Consider the following 16444-nt stretch of genomic DNA (forward strand, 5'->3'; position numbering starts at 1 on the left):
AACATTTACTTTGAAACAACCATGAGTTCAATACATCAAAGTTTGACATGACAGTGTTTGAATGTACTTGAAATTGATACTTTTCACCCATAAACACTTAGTATCAATCAATAGGAGTTTCCTCACAGTGCCTCCAGCAGGTATGGACACGTACCGGGTACTTAATTATTCAGCAACAATCATGCAAAGTGTTACTGGAATACCTGGCTCTCAAAGACTGACTGACTGAGTTTGGTTTTTACGACGCTTTTAGCAATATTCCAGCAACATCACGGCAGGGGACACAAGAAATGGGCTTCACACATTGCACCCATGTGGGGATTCGAACCCGGGTCTTCGGCGTGACGAGCCAACGCTTTAACCACTAGGCTACCCCACCGCCCGGCTCTCAAGGACAGTTACTTAGATATATTTACTGTCTGGAAGACATGATGTAATTGTGGTCTAAATATGAGGCAATGGAATTCTTGACAGAACATATCCAACAAAAGGCTTAGACAATATATTTGATTAAACACTGTATAGTAAGTACCCTGTGTTCTTGTTTCACAATGCCAACTCCACACTTATTTATTTACTCATATACCTCTCTTTTATCTCAACCAACACTCATTCCTCTCAACACTCCATTTACAAAGGCTAACATTACTGAGGTCTCTCAAGATAAGACCAGTGTCTCCCTGCCATTGCATAACCTATGAAATGTCCTTGCTCTTTCTGCAGCTCTCAGAATCTGACAACTTTTCGTGATGGTACATGTTGAAGTGCAGTTTTCCAACAGTTGCTCTGTTTGAGCGTCACCAGAATCTTGATCACTTGATCGATTGTCAGTCTCTTTCCTCCTTTCTCCCAGCTGAAATGAGAACAGAGAAGCATTTAGACTTGGCCTCTACAACATGGATTTTTTTCAGGGAGCAAAAGTAAAAGAAAAAAACACTCAGCAATATTCCAGCTATATGGCGGTGGTCTGTAATGAATCGTGTCTGGACCAGACAATCCAGTGATCGACAGCATGCGCATCGATATATATGCAATTGGGGTATGATGATATGTGTCATCCAAGTCAGCGATCCTGAACATCCGATCCCATTAGTCGCCTCTTATGACAAGCTGAAAACCTATTTTAATCTGAATCTTCATGGGTTCCACCAAGGAACTATTCTCACCAGAAATATCCACTAATTGTATCAAATTCAGCCTGAGGATAAATAAAACCACTTACATCAGGTAGTTGTCCAGGGGAAACTTTGCAGTCCTAATACGCTGTTCTTTTGCTTTGGCAAAAGTTAGTGGTTTTGTAATGGCCTTGTCAATGAGACCTCCAACAATGTAGATGTCATCATAACTAAATTTGCTCAAGACCTTGTCCGTATGTGGAGTGAGATACACTAACTTTTCTTTCGGATACAGATCTAGATAGTCCTTCTCTGTCACTGTGAACATCATTTTGTCAAGTGAAAAACCACATCTTTTTGACATATACTGAATGGTTCTATTCGAGGAAGAAGCATTTGCAAATATCATATGAAATGGTTCTGGGTCCTCACAGTTAAACCTGTGACCCATGAAAAGTTGGTTTGCTAAATGTGAAGAATCCATGTCTCGCATGTGGTCATCAAAGTCAAGATCGATGACGACATCAGGTCCAAACATCATTGAATGAGCCACGTTATTGTTCCGATAGAGTTTTGCTGGGTTGTTATACATAGGGAAAATAATGTTTGATTTTTTCGCCCTTCCCCCTTCAGGTTTTGGTATCTGTTCTGCTTTCAAAAGAGCCCGTTTGGCCTTTTTCATCATTGCAGATTTCTTTTTTCTCTCCGTTTTCACAAGGTAACGATAGAAACGTCTTCTCGAACTTGGTGATGGTAAATTTAGTAATTCTAGCCAATCAGATGGTAGGATATTCTCTGGTACCTGCAACAATATCAAGAAAATTTCAAATGTGAAAGATCTTCATGAAAGAACAGAAACCAAGAAACAGATGTTGAGGTTTGCAGTCATTATATTGTAGGCAAAACCAATAAACAAAATCACTAACTACGTTTGTGCAGCAAACAAGAACAATGACCACCACCTTAATATTTCATGTCCTCATTGATCAATAACTGAACTGGATGGGAACTTGTCTCAGCTTATTACTGACACCCAAAGGTATATAATATACATTTGACTCCTGAGGTTACCCATGCTTAGAGACTATAGTTTGTAATACCTCTGACCCCTAAAATCAGATGATTTGTTCCAATCAACCTTATATTAATTGTGGGGTATGCTATGCATTCTATGGAACCAATTATTTTTTTTGGCATTGAATTGTCAAGAATATTCTCAAACAGGCCTGTAGCAAGCCAATTTTTACGTGTAACCCCGAGAGGATGCTAAGCTTTATATTTAGATAGTATTGAGGGCTTTCCCAATTTTCATGGTGACCTTTAGCAAAAGTCATGTGTAAGCCCGGGCTTTTTTTATAATGCTAGCTACGCCCCTGTCAGATATCCAACAAAAAATTGTTGTAAAAAGTGGTTGGAGACATACATCTAAACGGGATTGCTGGAGTACATCATATTCTAGCTTTATCAAATCAAGCTTCTTTTGTCTAGCTGGGTCGAGATTGGCAAGAACTTTCTCAGCAGCAACATCTTTCTCTTCCTTTGTCATATGTAAGTCATCATGTTGCAGCCTCGATGATTGAAACAACACAGGTTTTGGCAACTTCAATCTCTGGTTCTTGCTTGGACAAACCATTGTCCACATGTGCCTTGAAAGAAGACTACCATTCTGCACAGGTCTTTCTGTAGATGTCCGGATTAATCCTTGTACCCGACAACGTGTCCGTAACAACTGCCTCAGCATGGTGCAGGATAAATCAGTTAACAGTTGTTGTTTGCTTCCTATTAATGAAAATAGATAGTGCAATTAGATAGTTAGTATCAGTATGTTTCATGATGATCGTGAGGGTATACATTCCGTATATTCTATTGGCAACTTTCATAAGTTAAAAGGGAAACTAGGCTCAAGACAAGGTATTACAAGGGTTGTTTTTAACCACAGTATATATCTAGTTTTATATAAAATAGCAAAAAGTCTTGAAATTATTGTTAAATGGTCATACGATTTAAAGTAAGACTTCGTTCATTTAAACATTTGCTTGTTTTTGACATGAAAAGGCAAAAATGTATCAAAAATGCTCATTTAGAGTGAGTGAGTTTAGTTTTGCGCCACTTTTAGCCATATTCCAGCAATATCACACCAGAAATGGGCTTCACACATGCTCATTTAGATGTTTTCAAAAAGAATCCTTTTTATATTTGAACATGAGCAAATCTTTGACTCAAACTGTTAGGTAAAAACATTATCATGGTTATAGGTACTGGAACAGATGTCATTTTCGGCCATTTAGGAGTCTTGAGTGAGTGAGTGAACTGGGTTTTACGCTGTTTTTAGCAATATTCCAGCAATATCATGGGCTTCACACATTGTGCCCATGTGAGGAATATTATTGGAACCTGGACCTTTTGTCGTGACGAGCAAACACTTAAACCACTAGGCTACCCCACCGCCCCGTGGGATTCTTGAACATACAAAAATGTCAAATTTGCTAGTCTAAGAACCAAAATGCTATCTGTCAAATATTTGCCATTCTTCGAAAGTAGAATGTGCATGATACGACTGATGCTGTTGTATAGGTATGTGACCAAAGATAAGGTGTTTGATTTCAGTCTGACATATCCGTATTGACCAGACAAGCTAGCTGTTGTGACTGTTAATAGACCATTATGACTCGTAGTCGTTTTAAACCGATACCGAATAATAGTGCCTTCGTGTGCAGATGTGTCTTATTTGAGAATATGACCTGGAGGCCTCATACATATCACTACAGACAGATCATTCATGCTGTTACCTGTTTTTTCAAAATGGCACCGAATCGCATAATTACCTAATAAGGGTTTAACGTCCTTTACATTTCTACGCCATCAACAGCATTTCTGAATCTCCCCTTGTTCTTGTCATTTGCGTGAATCTTCTGCCACAGTTTTCGCTCACACCATGCGGTTCAGTTCTGCTTAAATCCATGAAAAGTTGATACTGGCAGACGTTTATTGGTTATGCCATTTCAAAAATATCTGATCATTTTCGTAAAATATGTACCTAATTTTTTATTAGGCTTACAACATGAATAATTGATATCGTTGTGCAAGTAATTTATTTATGCTGTATGAGGCTGGACCAAAGGTCAAGGCCGTTTCAAACTGGTTCCATTGCCGGTTCGCGACAAACTTGATAACTTGATAGACGGGAGTCCAGCCAAGAGCAGTGCTCGACGTTGGTCACACGGTGTAGTGAGGATGAGCTTTCTTCTTCCTAAACTTAGTACGAAGAAACAGGTCGATCATACAATAAAGACCACAGAGGATCTAGTTTTGGTTTTGCGGTTTGGGAGAGATGATGATCATGGTTGTCTACAGATCGATGATATCGTAAGCATTTTATCGTCGGATCATAGATATTTACTATTAGCTAAGATATGTTCATGTTGGTGAACGCTATGTATCTTAGCTACATAGATATCTGATATTCCCCATTTCGGAGTCGGACGGCAGTGCTCACTCAGGGGGTAATGAGTCGCAGGGGTGTTGTTTTAGTAATGAATAGTGGCTTTTGTTTAGGATAAAGTTGCGGAAAGAGTTCCTTACGTACCCCCTGCCAATTTTATAAGGTACTTTTTATCCCCCGCAACGCGTTTTGCGGTATTAAAATGGACTCCGCCCGGTAAGAGTTCCTCCCGTTCCCCATCTCAAATAATATTTATAAATATACTAAAATTATTAACAAACTTAACACAGCAATTACTGGAGAACTCACAAAATGACTAAAAGTCCAAAATTTAAGTTAGGTTTAGAGTTAGGTTTAGGGTTGGGGGAACGGAAGGAACTCTTTCCGTCTTCTTGTCATTACTTGTATATCTTTGTATTGTTTGAAAAAATTAGGTGTGTGTGTGTGTGTGTGTAAGTACGTAAGTAACTCTTACTGCAGGGGCGTAGCTACTAGCTACAATTATAAAAAAAGCCCGGGCTTACACATGATTGCTGCTAAAAACATTGGGCAAGCCCTCAATACTGTCTGAATATAAAGCTTTGCAACCTATCAGGCTTACATGGAAAAAAATGGCTTGCTACGCGCCTGTCATGACAAACCCAGATTGCAACATTCTATGCAAAAATTTACCTGACAACCGGACAGTGTTTATATGTGTTGTGATAATTGCTACTTAAGGCACATGTGAGGCAAATTGTCAAGTATAGCACTTTTAGGTTTAATAGTGTTAACTTATAAACACAACTGAACCCAAGATCTTGCAAAGAACAAAAAAGGCCATACGAAACTCGTGTACATATCAAATTTGTGCCATGTTGAAAAGCCTCACTTTTGAAGCTAAGTTTGACATATACCTTAATCAACTCATATAACTGTATTGGGTGTGACAAGGATAATATACCAATAGAGTACCTGTAGATCTTCATGTCTAATCTCTCTGAAACAATGTCTAATATCTCTGTATTACAAATAGCTGGCCAAGGCTGCCCCTGAACTGGCAAAGATGGCAGCTATTTACCTGGTCGAGGTGGATGCAGTGCCAGTATATCGGACCTACTTTGATATCACTCTCATCCCTGCAACAGTCTTCTTCTTCAATGCTCAACACATGAAAGTGGACTGGGGGTAAGATTTATCTCAAGTTTTGAGCAGAAACTATTCATTGTCTCAAACTTCAAATTATAATGAAACTGGATGAATTTATATGGTGGTCTGATGATTGTGGTGTTAAAATTATGAACAAAGAGATAAGTCGTACCTCCAAACATCATGGTGTCTTTTAGAACCTTTCCAGTTTTTGTTATTTAACAAAACAAAATCAAATCTGAATAGCCACAATGTATTCGTTAACTTCTGAAATTTTAGATTTCTCCAGATATTTCTGTTTCCAAAGACAAACTGCAGACATGCAACGTTTATTGCTTACATACCACAAAGGTATTGTTGTTTTAGTGGTTTTAAACAATTTTTACTCATTCAATGTGGTACCATTAGCTGGTAATACATGTATTTCTGACTGATATAGAACAATAATCATAACATGTAAATCTGATTAATTTATGTTAATTTTCTGCCAGGAGTCCAGACAACACCAAGTTTATTGGCAGTTTTAAGAAGAAACAACATTTTATAGATCGTAGAGACGGTGTTCCGAGGAGCCATGAAAGGCAAAGTGATGGTCAGGAGTCCTCTTGATCCCAGCGATATCCCGAAGTATGATCTCATCTATAAGGACATATGATATGTGGATTTGTGGAGATGACAAGGCTAGATCTGACATGATGGGATACTTTCCAACCAATTGGATTTGTGGAGATGACAAGGCTAGATCTGACAGGATGGGATACTTTCCAACCAATTGGCCAGGTCAGATGGCAGCTGTAACCATGGTAACCTCCATGTGCAAGAGAAAATGGCATGATGTCCACGTGTCTTGTTTCTAACGGGAGGACCGGGTGGTGGGGCAGACTTGTGTTTAAAACGTTCACTCATCATGTTGAAGACCCGGGTTCGATTCCCCACATGGGTACATTGTGTGAAGCTGATTTTGGATGTCCCACACCATGATATTGCTGGAATACTGCCAAAAGCAGCATGAAACCAACTCACTCACTCATGCAAGGACAATTGCTGTTTTGAAGTAGATGGACAATTTGTATTGACTGTGTGGGGAGTCCATGGAAGAATTGGTCCACACTGCCTATACTTTGTTAAAGAAGGTGACCAAAAGTAGCACCTTGTGGTTACAATGTGTGACCTGAGTGTGATACGTTGCTCATGCTATCAGCCTCTGCTCTGTCTGGTCTCCTTACAAGTTACATTACACAGCATTGTGACAGAGCTTAAGTATTTGTGATTGTGGCAAAAAGAACAATGCATCTGTGAAAAGCAGAACAGAACCCGTTCTCTGGGTCCATGTATTTTATGAATACTGAAGACAGTAGACCCTCAACTACCTTGGCTACATCTGTACACAACCGGAAGGGGCTTCCTCGCCTAGTAAGATGCGATCGTTTATGAGTTGGCTAATTAGAGCTGGACAAAAACAATGAGCTCTGTGGTCAAACAATGTGCTGAGCTCACTGGCTAAAACAAAGGGCCTGCCTTGAGCGCAAGATGAAGTAATAAGAGGAGCATCTCGGGGCATCTCGAAGTAATTCATTCTGTCCTGTTATGGTTCCTTTATGAATTTCTAGGAAATAAAAGAGATATGAAGCTAAGACCTCAAATACAGATATGAAAATACAAGAAATGTGACATGAGAAATAACTTCTTAATGAGGAATGTTTACAAAGTTTTCCTAGTCCGGACAGAATTTGCTGAAGGTAATGTGAGCAAAGACGTGTAACTGATAACTACTTAACATATCTAATAACAGTTATTTTGCTAGAAGCAGAGGGTATTTGAACATTTTCTCGATTTTGTCAGTTTTCGAAAGGACTTTCTTTTACATCATTAACAAATGTATTAAGACCCTTTGGATTACATTTAGGGTTACAATCCTTCATTGTTCCAGAAAATTAATGGATCTGATTCCTAGCCGAAGAAACAGGAATCACAAAGTGAGTGTGTGAGTCAAAATGTAAGGTCACATGGGCAGTATTTTAGCCATATTATGACAAGGAATCACAACGACAAGAGAGAGGAGACTCTTGTAATTCTATTGATAAACAATAAAATGCTTTCTTCCAGTTCCAACAGAGTTGTTTGTTTTTTTAACTTGCAACTGTAGTTGCATAATACATTTACACTATTCTCATTCATGTTAAGATTATGGATTATTATTATCCCCCGCAACGCGTTTTGATGGGGGTATTAAAATTGACTCCGTCCATCCGTGCACATTTGTCTTTTCCGGAGCAGAACTCTAAAACCGTTCACTATTTCTTCACCAAACTTGGCACATACATGGATCTGGTGGTGTACTGGTGCCTTTTGGTAGTTTTGGAATTCTGAATTAAATATTTTTGGCGTTTCCATGGCAACAAGTTTGACTTAGCCTGAAATTGGTGGTAGTGCTCTTTTCCGGAGCAGAACTCTAAAACCGTTCACTATTTCTTCACCAAACTTGGCACATACATGGATCTGGTGGTGTACTGGTGCCTTTTGGTAGTTTTGGAATTCTGAATAAATTATTTTTGGCGTTTCCATGGCAACAAGTTTGACTTAGCCTGAAATTGGTGGTAGTGCTCTTTTCCGGAGCAGAACTCTAAAACCGTTCACTATTTCTTCACCAAACTTGGCACATATATAGATCTAGTGGTGAATTGGTGCCTTTTGGTAGTTTTTGTTTTCTGAAAAAAATATGTTTGGCGTTTCCATGGCAACAAGTTTGACTTAGCCTGAAATTGGTGGTAGTGCTCTTTTCCGGAGCAGAACTCTAAAACCGTTCACTATTTCTTCACCAAACTTGGCACATAGATAGATCTGGTGGTGTACTGGTGCCTTTTGGTAGTTTTGGAAGTCTGAATTCAATATTTTTGGCATTTCCATGGCAACAAGTTTGACTTAGCCTGAAATTGGTGATAGTGCTGCTTTCTGGAGCAGAACTCCAAAAACCTTTCAATACTCTCCTTCCACTTTTCTATATACACACCTAAATATTTGACATAATCATAACTCATAGACATAATCATGAAGAGTATTTTGCCATTGTGGGGGATATTGATGACTTTGTCTTCTTGTTTATTCTAAACACATCAAGAGGTGAAGTAAAATCAATGTCAACAGGAACTGTGAACCTTTCTGGCTGCTATACAAACTCTGAACTATCTGATTTTCAAGCCACAGACCCTCTGCCAATGAAGCAGTGTGATGATACATGTTAACAGAGTCTTATGTGGAAGAAATGTTCTGTGTAAATGCATACAATGAGGGGTGAGTGAGTTGGGTTTTACGCCGCTTTTAGCAATATTCCGGCAATATCACGGTGGGGGACACCAGAAATGGGCTTCACACACTGTACCCATGTGGGGAATCGTACCCGGGTCTTAAGGGTGACGAGGACACTTTAACCACTAGGCTACCTAACCACCCTGCATACAGTTGAGCATTAATCAAGCACAACCCACTTTTTTGTATATTAGTATGAAAATACTACGTGTTGTACATGCTTCTAAAACCAAATGCCACATATTAATTAAAATGATAACTGCAACATATCTGACTCGGATTGAAACCAAAATCTCCACATCCCTGCAATTAAGCCGCGATTTTCTTAGATAATACAATCAAAACCACAGAAGATATAGTTATGGTTTTGGAGTTTGGGAGAGATTGCTGATGTTGCTGCAGGTCGACATATTTTATTTTCAGTGAAGATCTGGTTAGAACGATCTTTAGCAACCCATGCTTGTCCTAAGGGAAGGATGGTCAGGCTCGCTGACTTGGTTGACACGTCAACAATGCTCATGCTGTTGATCACTTGATTGTCTGGTCTAGATTCGATTATTTACACACTTCTGCCACACAGCTGGAATACTGCTTAGTGCAGTGTTAAACAACAGACAAAGAAGAGTTTGTGAAATTTAATCATACAAGCTGAACCTCTCAATTCTTGAAACTTTTAAGTTCTTGAAACTCATTTTCCCTGAGCAGGAGCACACTTGTAATACAGTATATATGCGTACTGGTACGACCCGAACAGTCTTCATGTGGATTTCCGGCTGGAATAGGTCACCAACCACATGAGTTGATTGTAATATCAGCGAGTCAGCCTTATGGGTGACTTACATGGTCGTGGTATGGTGTCGTGGATTGTTCGTCATACTGCCAATCACTGGATTGTCTGATCCAGGTTCCATTATTGACAGGTCGCGTTCATATAATAACTGGTACACTGCTGAGTTTTGTGTTAACAAACAAACGTGACAAGGATTATATATAGTGCATGACATTGGTAAAAGTTATCACGCTCATTAAAACCTCTGTATTATGGGACTTCCATGTTTATAAACATTCCTCTGGTTTCAACTAAATGGATACAAACTGTAAAGTCTCCATTATGTCACAAACGGGAAAGGCAAGCGGTAAAACTCTCAGCAAGAAGTGTGATAAATATCAAGTCCAATGGGGCGTTGTGGGCGAGCTGTCTAAGGCCCCAGGCTCGTGATCCAGCGAGCTTGAGGTGCTGGGATCGAGCCCACCTGTGACCTGTGTAAAAACCTTGGAGTCAGCTGTGTGCAGACCCTTCCGGTGTTGTCACAACCCCTGGTGTACAGTACACAACCCCTAGTGCACAGTACACAACCCTGTGCACTTAAAAGAACCAACGAATCCGTTGGTAAATGACCAGATGTGGCCACATGAATACGTGCGGGTACAGCAAGGTGCAGTAAACTTGGACACAGTACTGTGACTATGTGTCCCAGTTCACCCACCTGTGAATGGGTACCTCGTTAGGGTGAGAAAGTCACATTAACTTGGTGCGCCTAGTAGCTACAGGAATTGTATGATCCCCAGGGAGTTGAAATTGATAATACGATGTGCCGTGAAGATTGACATCCAGTGATGGAGGGAAAAAGCAAAGCACCTGTGAGCAGCCTAGCTGGAACTCGGCGCTAATAAATAGATTATAATAGAATAACAGACACGTGTTAACTTGTCAGACATCGGAGGAATATGCTGTTGCCCAAATATCTCTGACTCAGATGGTAGATGGAGTGACAGAGAAAGCAGCATGTACACGTCATCTGAACAACCACTCACTAGACAAATATAGAAAAAACCCGTTCAAGTGCTATCTTGATCTTGATGATGCATCAAACCGGTAAAACCTAGGTGGTTTATTTAGAATAATATGTAATCTAACAAGGTGGTGATTAAGTAAGGTGAGTGAGTGAGTCGCGTTTTACGCCGCTTTTAGCAATATTCAAGCAATATCACGTCAGGGGACACCAGAAATGGGTTACACACATTGTATCCATGTGAGAAATGGAACCCGGGTCATCAGCGTGACAAGCGGACACTTTAACCATTAGGCTACCCAACTGTCCTGATTAAGCAAGGTGTGAGGCCCGCGTTTTCTTTTTAGAATGTCATTTAATGGAGTCTTGTTTTGGAGACCTAGTATTAGTATAGGCTGTATTCCTAAAATCATTCAACCCCAGGTGATAATGCAGAACCGTACATGCATGTTATATATTCAGGTACTGGCCGACGTTAGATCTTTGTGCCAACAGATTGTTATGGTTGTTTCGTTTCAAATGATACATTGAGTTGACGGAGTTCAAGGTAATACAGGAAATCAGTCTTCCAGACGACCTCAGCTGACACTACAACTGCCTTTCTACGGTAGCTGGGGTATCATTGGGTGTGGACAGCACCCGCAACTCATTCCTACACTTCACCATGCATGAGGAGAGTTATACTTTCCCCGCTACTCGGAACATTTGGACACGCAAAATACACCCCCTATATCTACTGACCACGTTCTTCACAGGGAAGTCCAACACACATGGCTTTCTCGGAATGGAGCCCACGTGACCAATGACAGTTGCAGCGTGTAACCCATGTCCAGGCACCTCGGTCGTCTAAATATATCCTTCTAGAGTCATGCGTTCTATTTAACCAATGTCACCCTGACTATCAAAACTATGTTAGGCTAGTCCCAATGCTTGACCAAAGTGCCAAAATATTCTGTAGGCTAATAATTACTTTATGGTCCAATCTGGTCTATCATCGGTTTAATAAAGATCCAGTGTACGTGTGTTTTCTGTCAATTTCAACTTGATATCATAGTTTGACCAAAACGTTTGGTCCTAAACTGTACCTTCATCGTGTTACTTGGGATTATGGTTATGGGTATCTACCGTTGGGCGTCCTGTAGAAAGTACTACTGAAAGGTTGACAGATACTTCAGCATGAACAACTCGAGTATATCGTACACAAGCAATATGGTGGCCATGCAAATAGAGGATGTAGTATGGACCTTTTAATTTATCAACGAAATCGGCGATTTCTTGCTTAGAATTTCCAAGGAATCAGGAAATCTACAATTGAGTATATTTTATAATGGTTAACCCATATACACCTGCCAATTACCACAGACTGGAAGGACGTTGCACTGATGTCTCAATCGTCTAGTATCCTATGGATGTGAATAACAGTACTTGGTTAAAGAAAATCAACCACTGAGTGTATCGTTAGCATACGGGAAATGTATGTTACATACTATATATTGTTATGCTTAATGTATATCATGTTTTGTTTAAGATGAATACTGTACTGTATGGACTAGTCGGAAGAGTTTAAGTTTGTTAAAGTTAATAGTGTTTTGAGTGAATGAGTTTAGTTTTACGCCGGTTTTAGCAATATTCCATCAATATCACAGCGGGGGACACCACAAATGGGCTTTACACATTGTACGCATCTGGGGAATAGAACCCGGATCTTCGGCGTGACGAGGGAACGCTTTAAGCACTAGGCTACCCCGCCACCTAACTAGGGCTTTGAAAGGGTGAACCAAACAAAACCTCATAAGCGTATTTATACAAAAATAAAGTCTGCTATATGCGTTCTTTTTGGTCCAAATAGAAGGGTGTAATTTTCCATTTTGAGTTGTTCTGTGCGTTCCCAATTTAAAACTGACCTGTCTTGGCATTACTTTGTAACGGTTGCCACCGGTAGGGCAGGGTAATGCAACTTTTTCGCGAACACCTGGTGCCATCACTATTTGACAGTGATTCATAAACACATGATTACGATATAAGTGGGACTTTGCTTTTAGCGGATATTTGTATGATCATATTAGACGGGTTTTGAGGCTTTCATATATTATCAGTGAGAGCGAGAGGTCTCGTCACCTGCAGGATATCAGCCAGTTCTCGACGGGAGAAAGCCGGCATCGTCTTCAAACATGTAACACCTGTCTGGAAATATCGAACCTAAGTTTTGATGTGAGAAGCGAACACGAAAGCTGCTCTGCCGCATCATTGATATTTGTGATGGCAAATAATAGGGAATTATTGTCCTGTACCAAGATCAGTAAGAACTGCTTCTCAACTGTATGCATTTTTGTTTGTTTAACGCCTTGTTTGTTTGTTGTTTAACGCTAACTCAGCAATATTCCAGCTATATGGAGGCGGTCTGTAAATAAACAAGACTGGACCAGACAATCCACTGATCAACATCAAGAGCATCGATCAACTCAATTGTAATGCGCTTACATGATTGTGTCAACCAAGTCAGCGAGCCCGACCACCTGATCCCGTTAGTCGTCAACTATATGCTTTACCATTACAACTAACAAGTCGTAAGATCCTCTTGTTTCTATTATATGTATAGTATGACCAGAAATTATTGAGAATTTTAGGAATATGTTTAATTGGATTTCTAGTATAAACAACCTTGACCAGCTATCAAGTGCTTGGTTTCATTCAAGAGAGACAACTCCGTTAATCCTTTTTCATTAGTTTGTGAAGAGCTATCCCCCTTTGTTTACTTGCTAGCAGACGACATTTTCAGTGATCCTCAGTATGGATGATTTAGAGTAGAGGAAGTTGATTTTAGAGTATTATAACAAGGACATCGGATCAGCTAAAGTGATTTCAAGTAGAACAGGCATCCCCTTGTCCACTGTTTATCGTGTTTTGAAAAATATTGCAAATGGATATGGCATTGAGCACCAGGGAGGTGCAGGTAGGCCCAGAAAATTGACTGTCGGTGACAGGAGGCGGCTTGGTATTGTTGTTTCTAAAAACAAACGAAGGAGTTTAGAAAACTTAAGGCTGGATATGATTGATAGAGGAACTGTGGCTGTCTGTAAGGAGACAATTAGAACTGAGCTGCATGCAATGGGTTGGCAGAAAAGTCGAGGAATTCCATCACCGATCATGAAACCTGAACAAAAGGAGCGAAGGTTGAACTGGTGCTTACAACATAGAAACTGGGACAATGTTATTTTCTCAGATGAAAGTTCTGTGTGGCTGTTTCCTAATACACTGAAATTCTGGACCAAACCAACTGAAAAACTTTTGCATCAGCGCCCAAATTACAGTCCGAAATTTAACGTGTGGGGTGGCATATCTGTGTTAGGGGCAACGCCCCTCTGTGTATTTGAAGGGAATATGAACAGTGAGCGGTACACAGATATTCTCGAGGGACATTTACTTCCATCTGCTCACATTTTTGGATTTTCCAGCAGGACAACGACCCAAAACATCGTTCAAAGCATTCACAGGCCTAGTTTCGGACCCAAAATATGACACTATTAGATTGGCCAAGCTATAGCCCTGACTTAAATCCAATAGAAATGTTTGGGGACTTATGAAGGAAAGTCTCAATAAGAAAAATCTGACAAATATTGCTGAAATGAAAGAAGAGGTGGTCCGATATTGGGACAGCATGGACCACGACTTTCTAACTTCTTTGACCAGTAGTATGCCCCGCCGCATTGAAGCCTGCATTGCTGCCCATGGTGACTTGACAAAATACTAACTGTTCACCTGTCTTTGAATCTGGAGTTATGTTCTGCTAATATTCACAATTAATACGTGAGTAATGAGTGAAAAGTAAATTCTTTAAATTCTCAATAATATCTGGTTGTACTGTACATGGATCTGCCCTAAGTAAATACACGTTTCTTGTTATCGAGACTTTATTTTGCGATGCCTTTGTATCAGCGTTCGAAATAGCTACTGGCCCGCTAGCCAAATGCTAGCTGATCGTGAATCGGGCCAGTAATATATTGTTAAAGCTATCCCGACTGGCTCGCTGAAAATCTCAGATAATTTGTTCTTTATTTCATGCACATGAATATAATGATGTGAATTATTAAGGTGTTATAAGTAAGTCTGCAAAAGTTTCGTGATATTTATTATCTCTTGTAACACAAAGATCGCTATATAAAAATGTGAATAGCGTTGCGCAAAGAGTTAGGAACCATTACAATACAAACATCTTCAATTACCAAACATCACACCAATTCTGACCGATGTGCATAATGTTATTGATATTTTGCAGGGCCCGTGAAGTATAATGTGGGCTAGCAACATTTTTACTTAACTTGCCCTCCTAGCCAGTGACTTTTCAAAATTAATTCATACACTGCTTTGTATGTGCATGTGAAACTACTATACAGGTCACAATACCAGAACAGACCGCCGCCTTATGGCTGGAATATTGCTGAGTGCGGCGTTAAACAACCAACCACAATACCAGACGCTATCACAGGTAACACATTGCCTCAGCATTTCAGAGGCGGCATTCAATCATCAGCATGACTGAGAGTGGCATGAACACACGTTTACCCAGAAAAAGATGCTCCCACACTGTCACCACGATAAATATACAATAGTACATTTTGTATGGTTGTATTTGTATTGTTACAACGCTGTTGAGAGCAGCTTCAGCAACCCACTCATTCATTTTAACCCTCGTCTGTCTTAGTCTTTGGTATTATAATTGTGAGCGAGTAAGTGAGTGAGTTTAGTTTTACGCCGCACTCCGCAATATTCCAGCTATATGGCGGCGGTCTGTAAATAATCGAGTCTGGACCAGACAATCCAGTGATTAACAGCATGAGCATCGATCTGCGCAATTGGGAACCGATGACATGTGTCAACCAAGTGAGCGAGCCGGACCACTCGATCCCGTTAGTCGCCTCTTACGACAAGCATGGGTTGATGAAGATCAATATTCTAACCCGGACCTTCACGGGTATTGTAATTGTGAATCACTGTAATAATAATAATACTGGAATTTTATATAGCGCTAAATCCAACCACTACGTGGGTGCTCAAAGGGCTACTGTAATGCTATAATGAAACACGTATCGAAACCCCAACCTCAATGGGACTGTCGATTCAAATTAAAGACAGTTGTTTGCTTCTTTCAGAAACTAAGCGTTGGTCTAACTGTAACCCTCAACATTACAGTTGGAGAATTGATGGACATATTATACACTATAAAGACACAAACTGATTGTTTCAATATATAACCCAACACTTACCTTGTATGTATCACCCCTCCTTCGGGGTATGTTGTGTGAGATGGGTATCAATGTTAAACTGCGGCATGGTACTTCAGTGGGCTAGCAAACCGGCATTAGAATAGGCCGAACTGTTACCCGCACACACATACGCACGCGCGCGCACACACACACGCACTTACAGGCTACACCAACCCGTGCACGCAGGCAAGTCACTATGTAAGTGCAGTGGCTGGCGTTAGATACCATTTCATTTTACTTCACCTTAGGCTTATCTCACCTAAGAAACTATGTCGATAATTCTTTGGTCATGGGCAGTCTCAAATTGTTCAAATAGCGCCTAAGAACCCAACGGTTTATAAACAAAAGAAACTACATTGTCGTATGAAAAATGGTGAAGCATCAATAATAACTGTC

At 40.1% G+C, this 16444-nt stretch overlaps 2 protein-coding genes across 4 annotated transcripts; one reads left to right on the forward strand and one right to left on the reverse strand.

The window, feature by feature from the left end:
* Positions 1-559: 559 nt before the first annotated feature.
* On the reverse strand, positions 560-4115 carry LOC124270185 (mitochondrial ribonuclease P protein 1 homolog). Of its 3 annotated transcripts, none has more exons than XM_046705214.1 (4): positions 3966-4115; positions 2539-2894; positions 1223-1917; positions 560-853 (listed from the first exon to the last, which is right to left on the reverse strand). In XM_046705214.1, the coding sequence occupies exons 2-4, from the start codon at positions 2854-2856 to the stop codon at positions 727-729; spliced, it is 1140 nt and encodes a 379-aa protein (XP_046561170.1). In that variant the 5' UTR covers positions 2857-2894; positions 3966-4115; the 3' UTR covers positions 560-726. The 3 variants fall into 3 exon arrangements, with proteins under 3 accessions (XP_046561170.1, XP_046561168.1, XP_046561169.1); XM_046705212.1 differs by having other exon boundaries at positions 3941-4115; XM_046705213.1 differs by having other exon boundaries at positions 3905-4115.
* Positions 4116-4220: 105 nt separating this feature from the next.
* LOC124270186 (thioredoxin-like protein 4B) lies at positions 4221-7793 on the forward strand. Its single transcript, XM_046705215.1, is given in 4 exon segments — positions 4221-4481; positions 5573-5724; positions 6177-6233; positions 6235-7793. Coding segments are annotated over 4 exon segments (447 nt in total). The 5' UTR covers positions 4221-4349; the 3' UTR covers positions 6341-7793.
* The last annotated feature ends 8651 nt before the right edge of the window (positions 7794-16444 follow it).

Source organism: Haliotis rubra, unplaced genomic scaffold (genome assembly GCF_003918875.1).
Source record: "Haliotis rubra isolate DU_JTF1 unplaced genomic scaffold, ASM391887v1 Scf15, whole genome shotgun sequence".
NCBI lineage: Eukaryota > Metazoa > Mollusca > Gastropoda > Lepetellida > Haliotidae > Haliotis > Haliotis rubra.

Excerpts from the sequence above, each read along its gene's own strand:
- LOC124270185 (XM_046705214.1), bottom strand. The coding sequence starts at position 2,856 with ATGCTGAGGCAGTTGTTACGGACACGTTGTCGGGTACAAGGATTAATC. Across the intron at positions 1,918-2,538 it reads TCCAGCAATCCCGTTTAGAT|GTACCAGAGAATATCCTACC; the intron begins GTATGTCTCCAA and ends ATATTGTTGCAG. Across the intron at positions 854-1,222 it reads CCCCTGGACAACTACCTGAT|CTGGGAGAAAGGAGGAAAGA; the intron begins GTAAGTGGTTTT and ends TTCTCATTTCAG.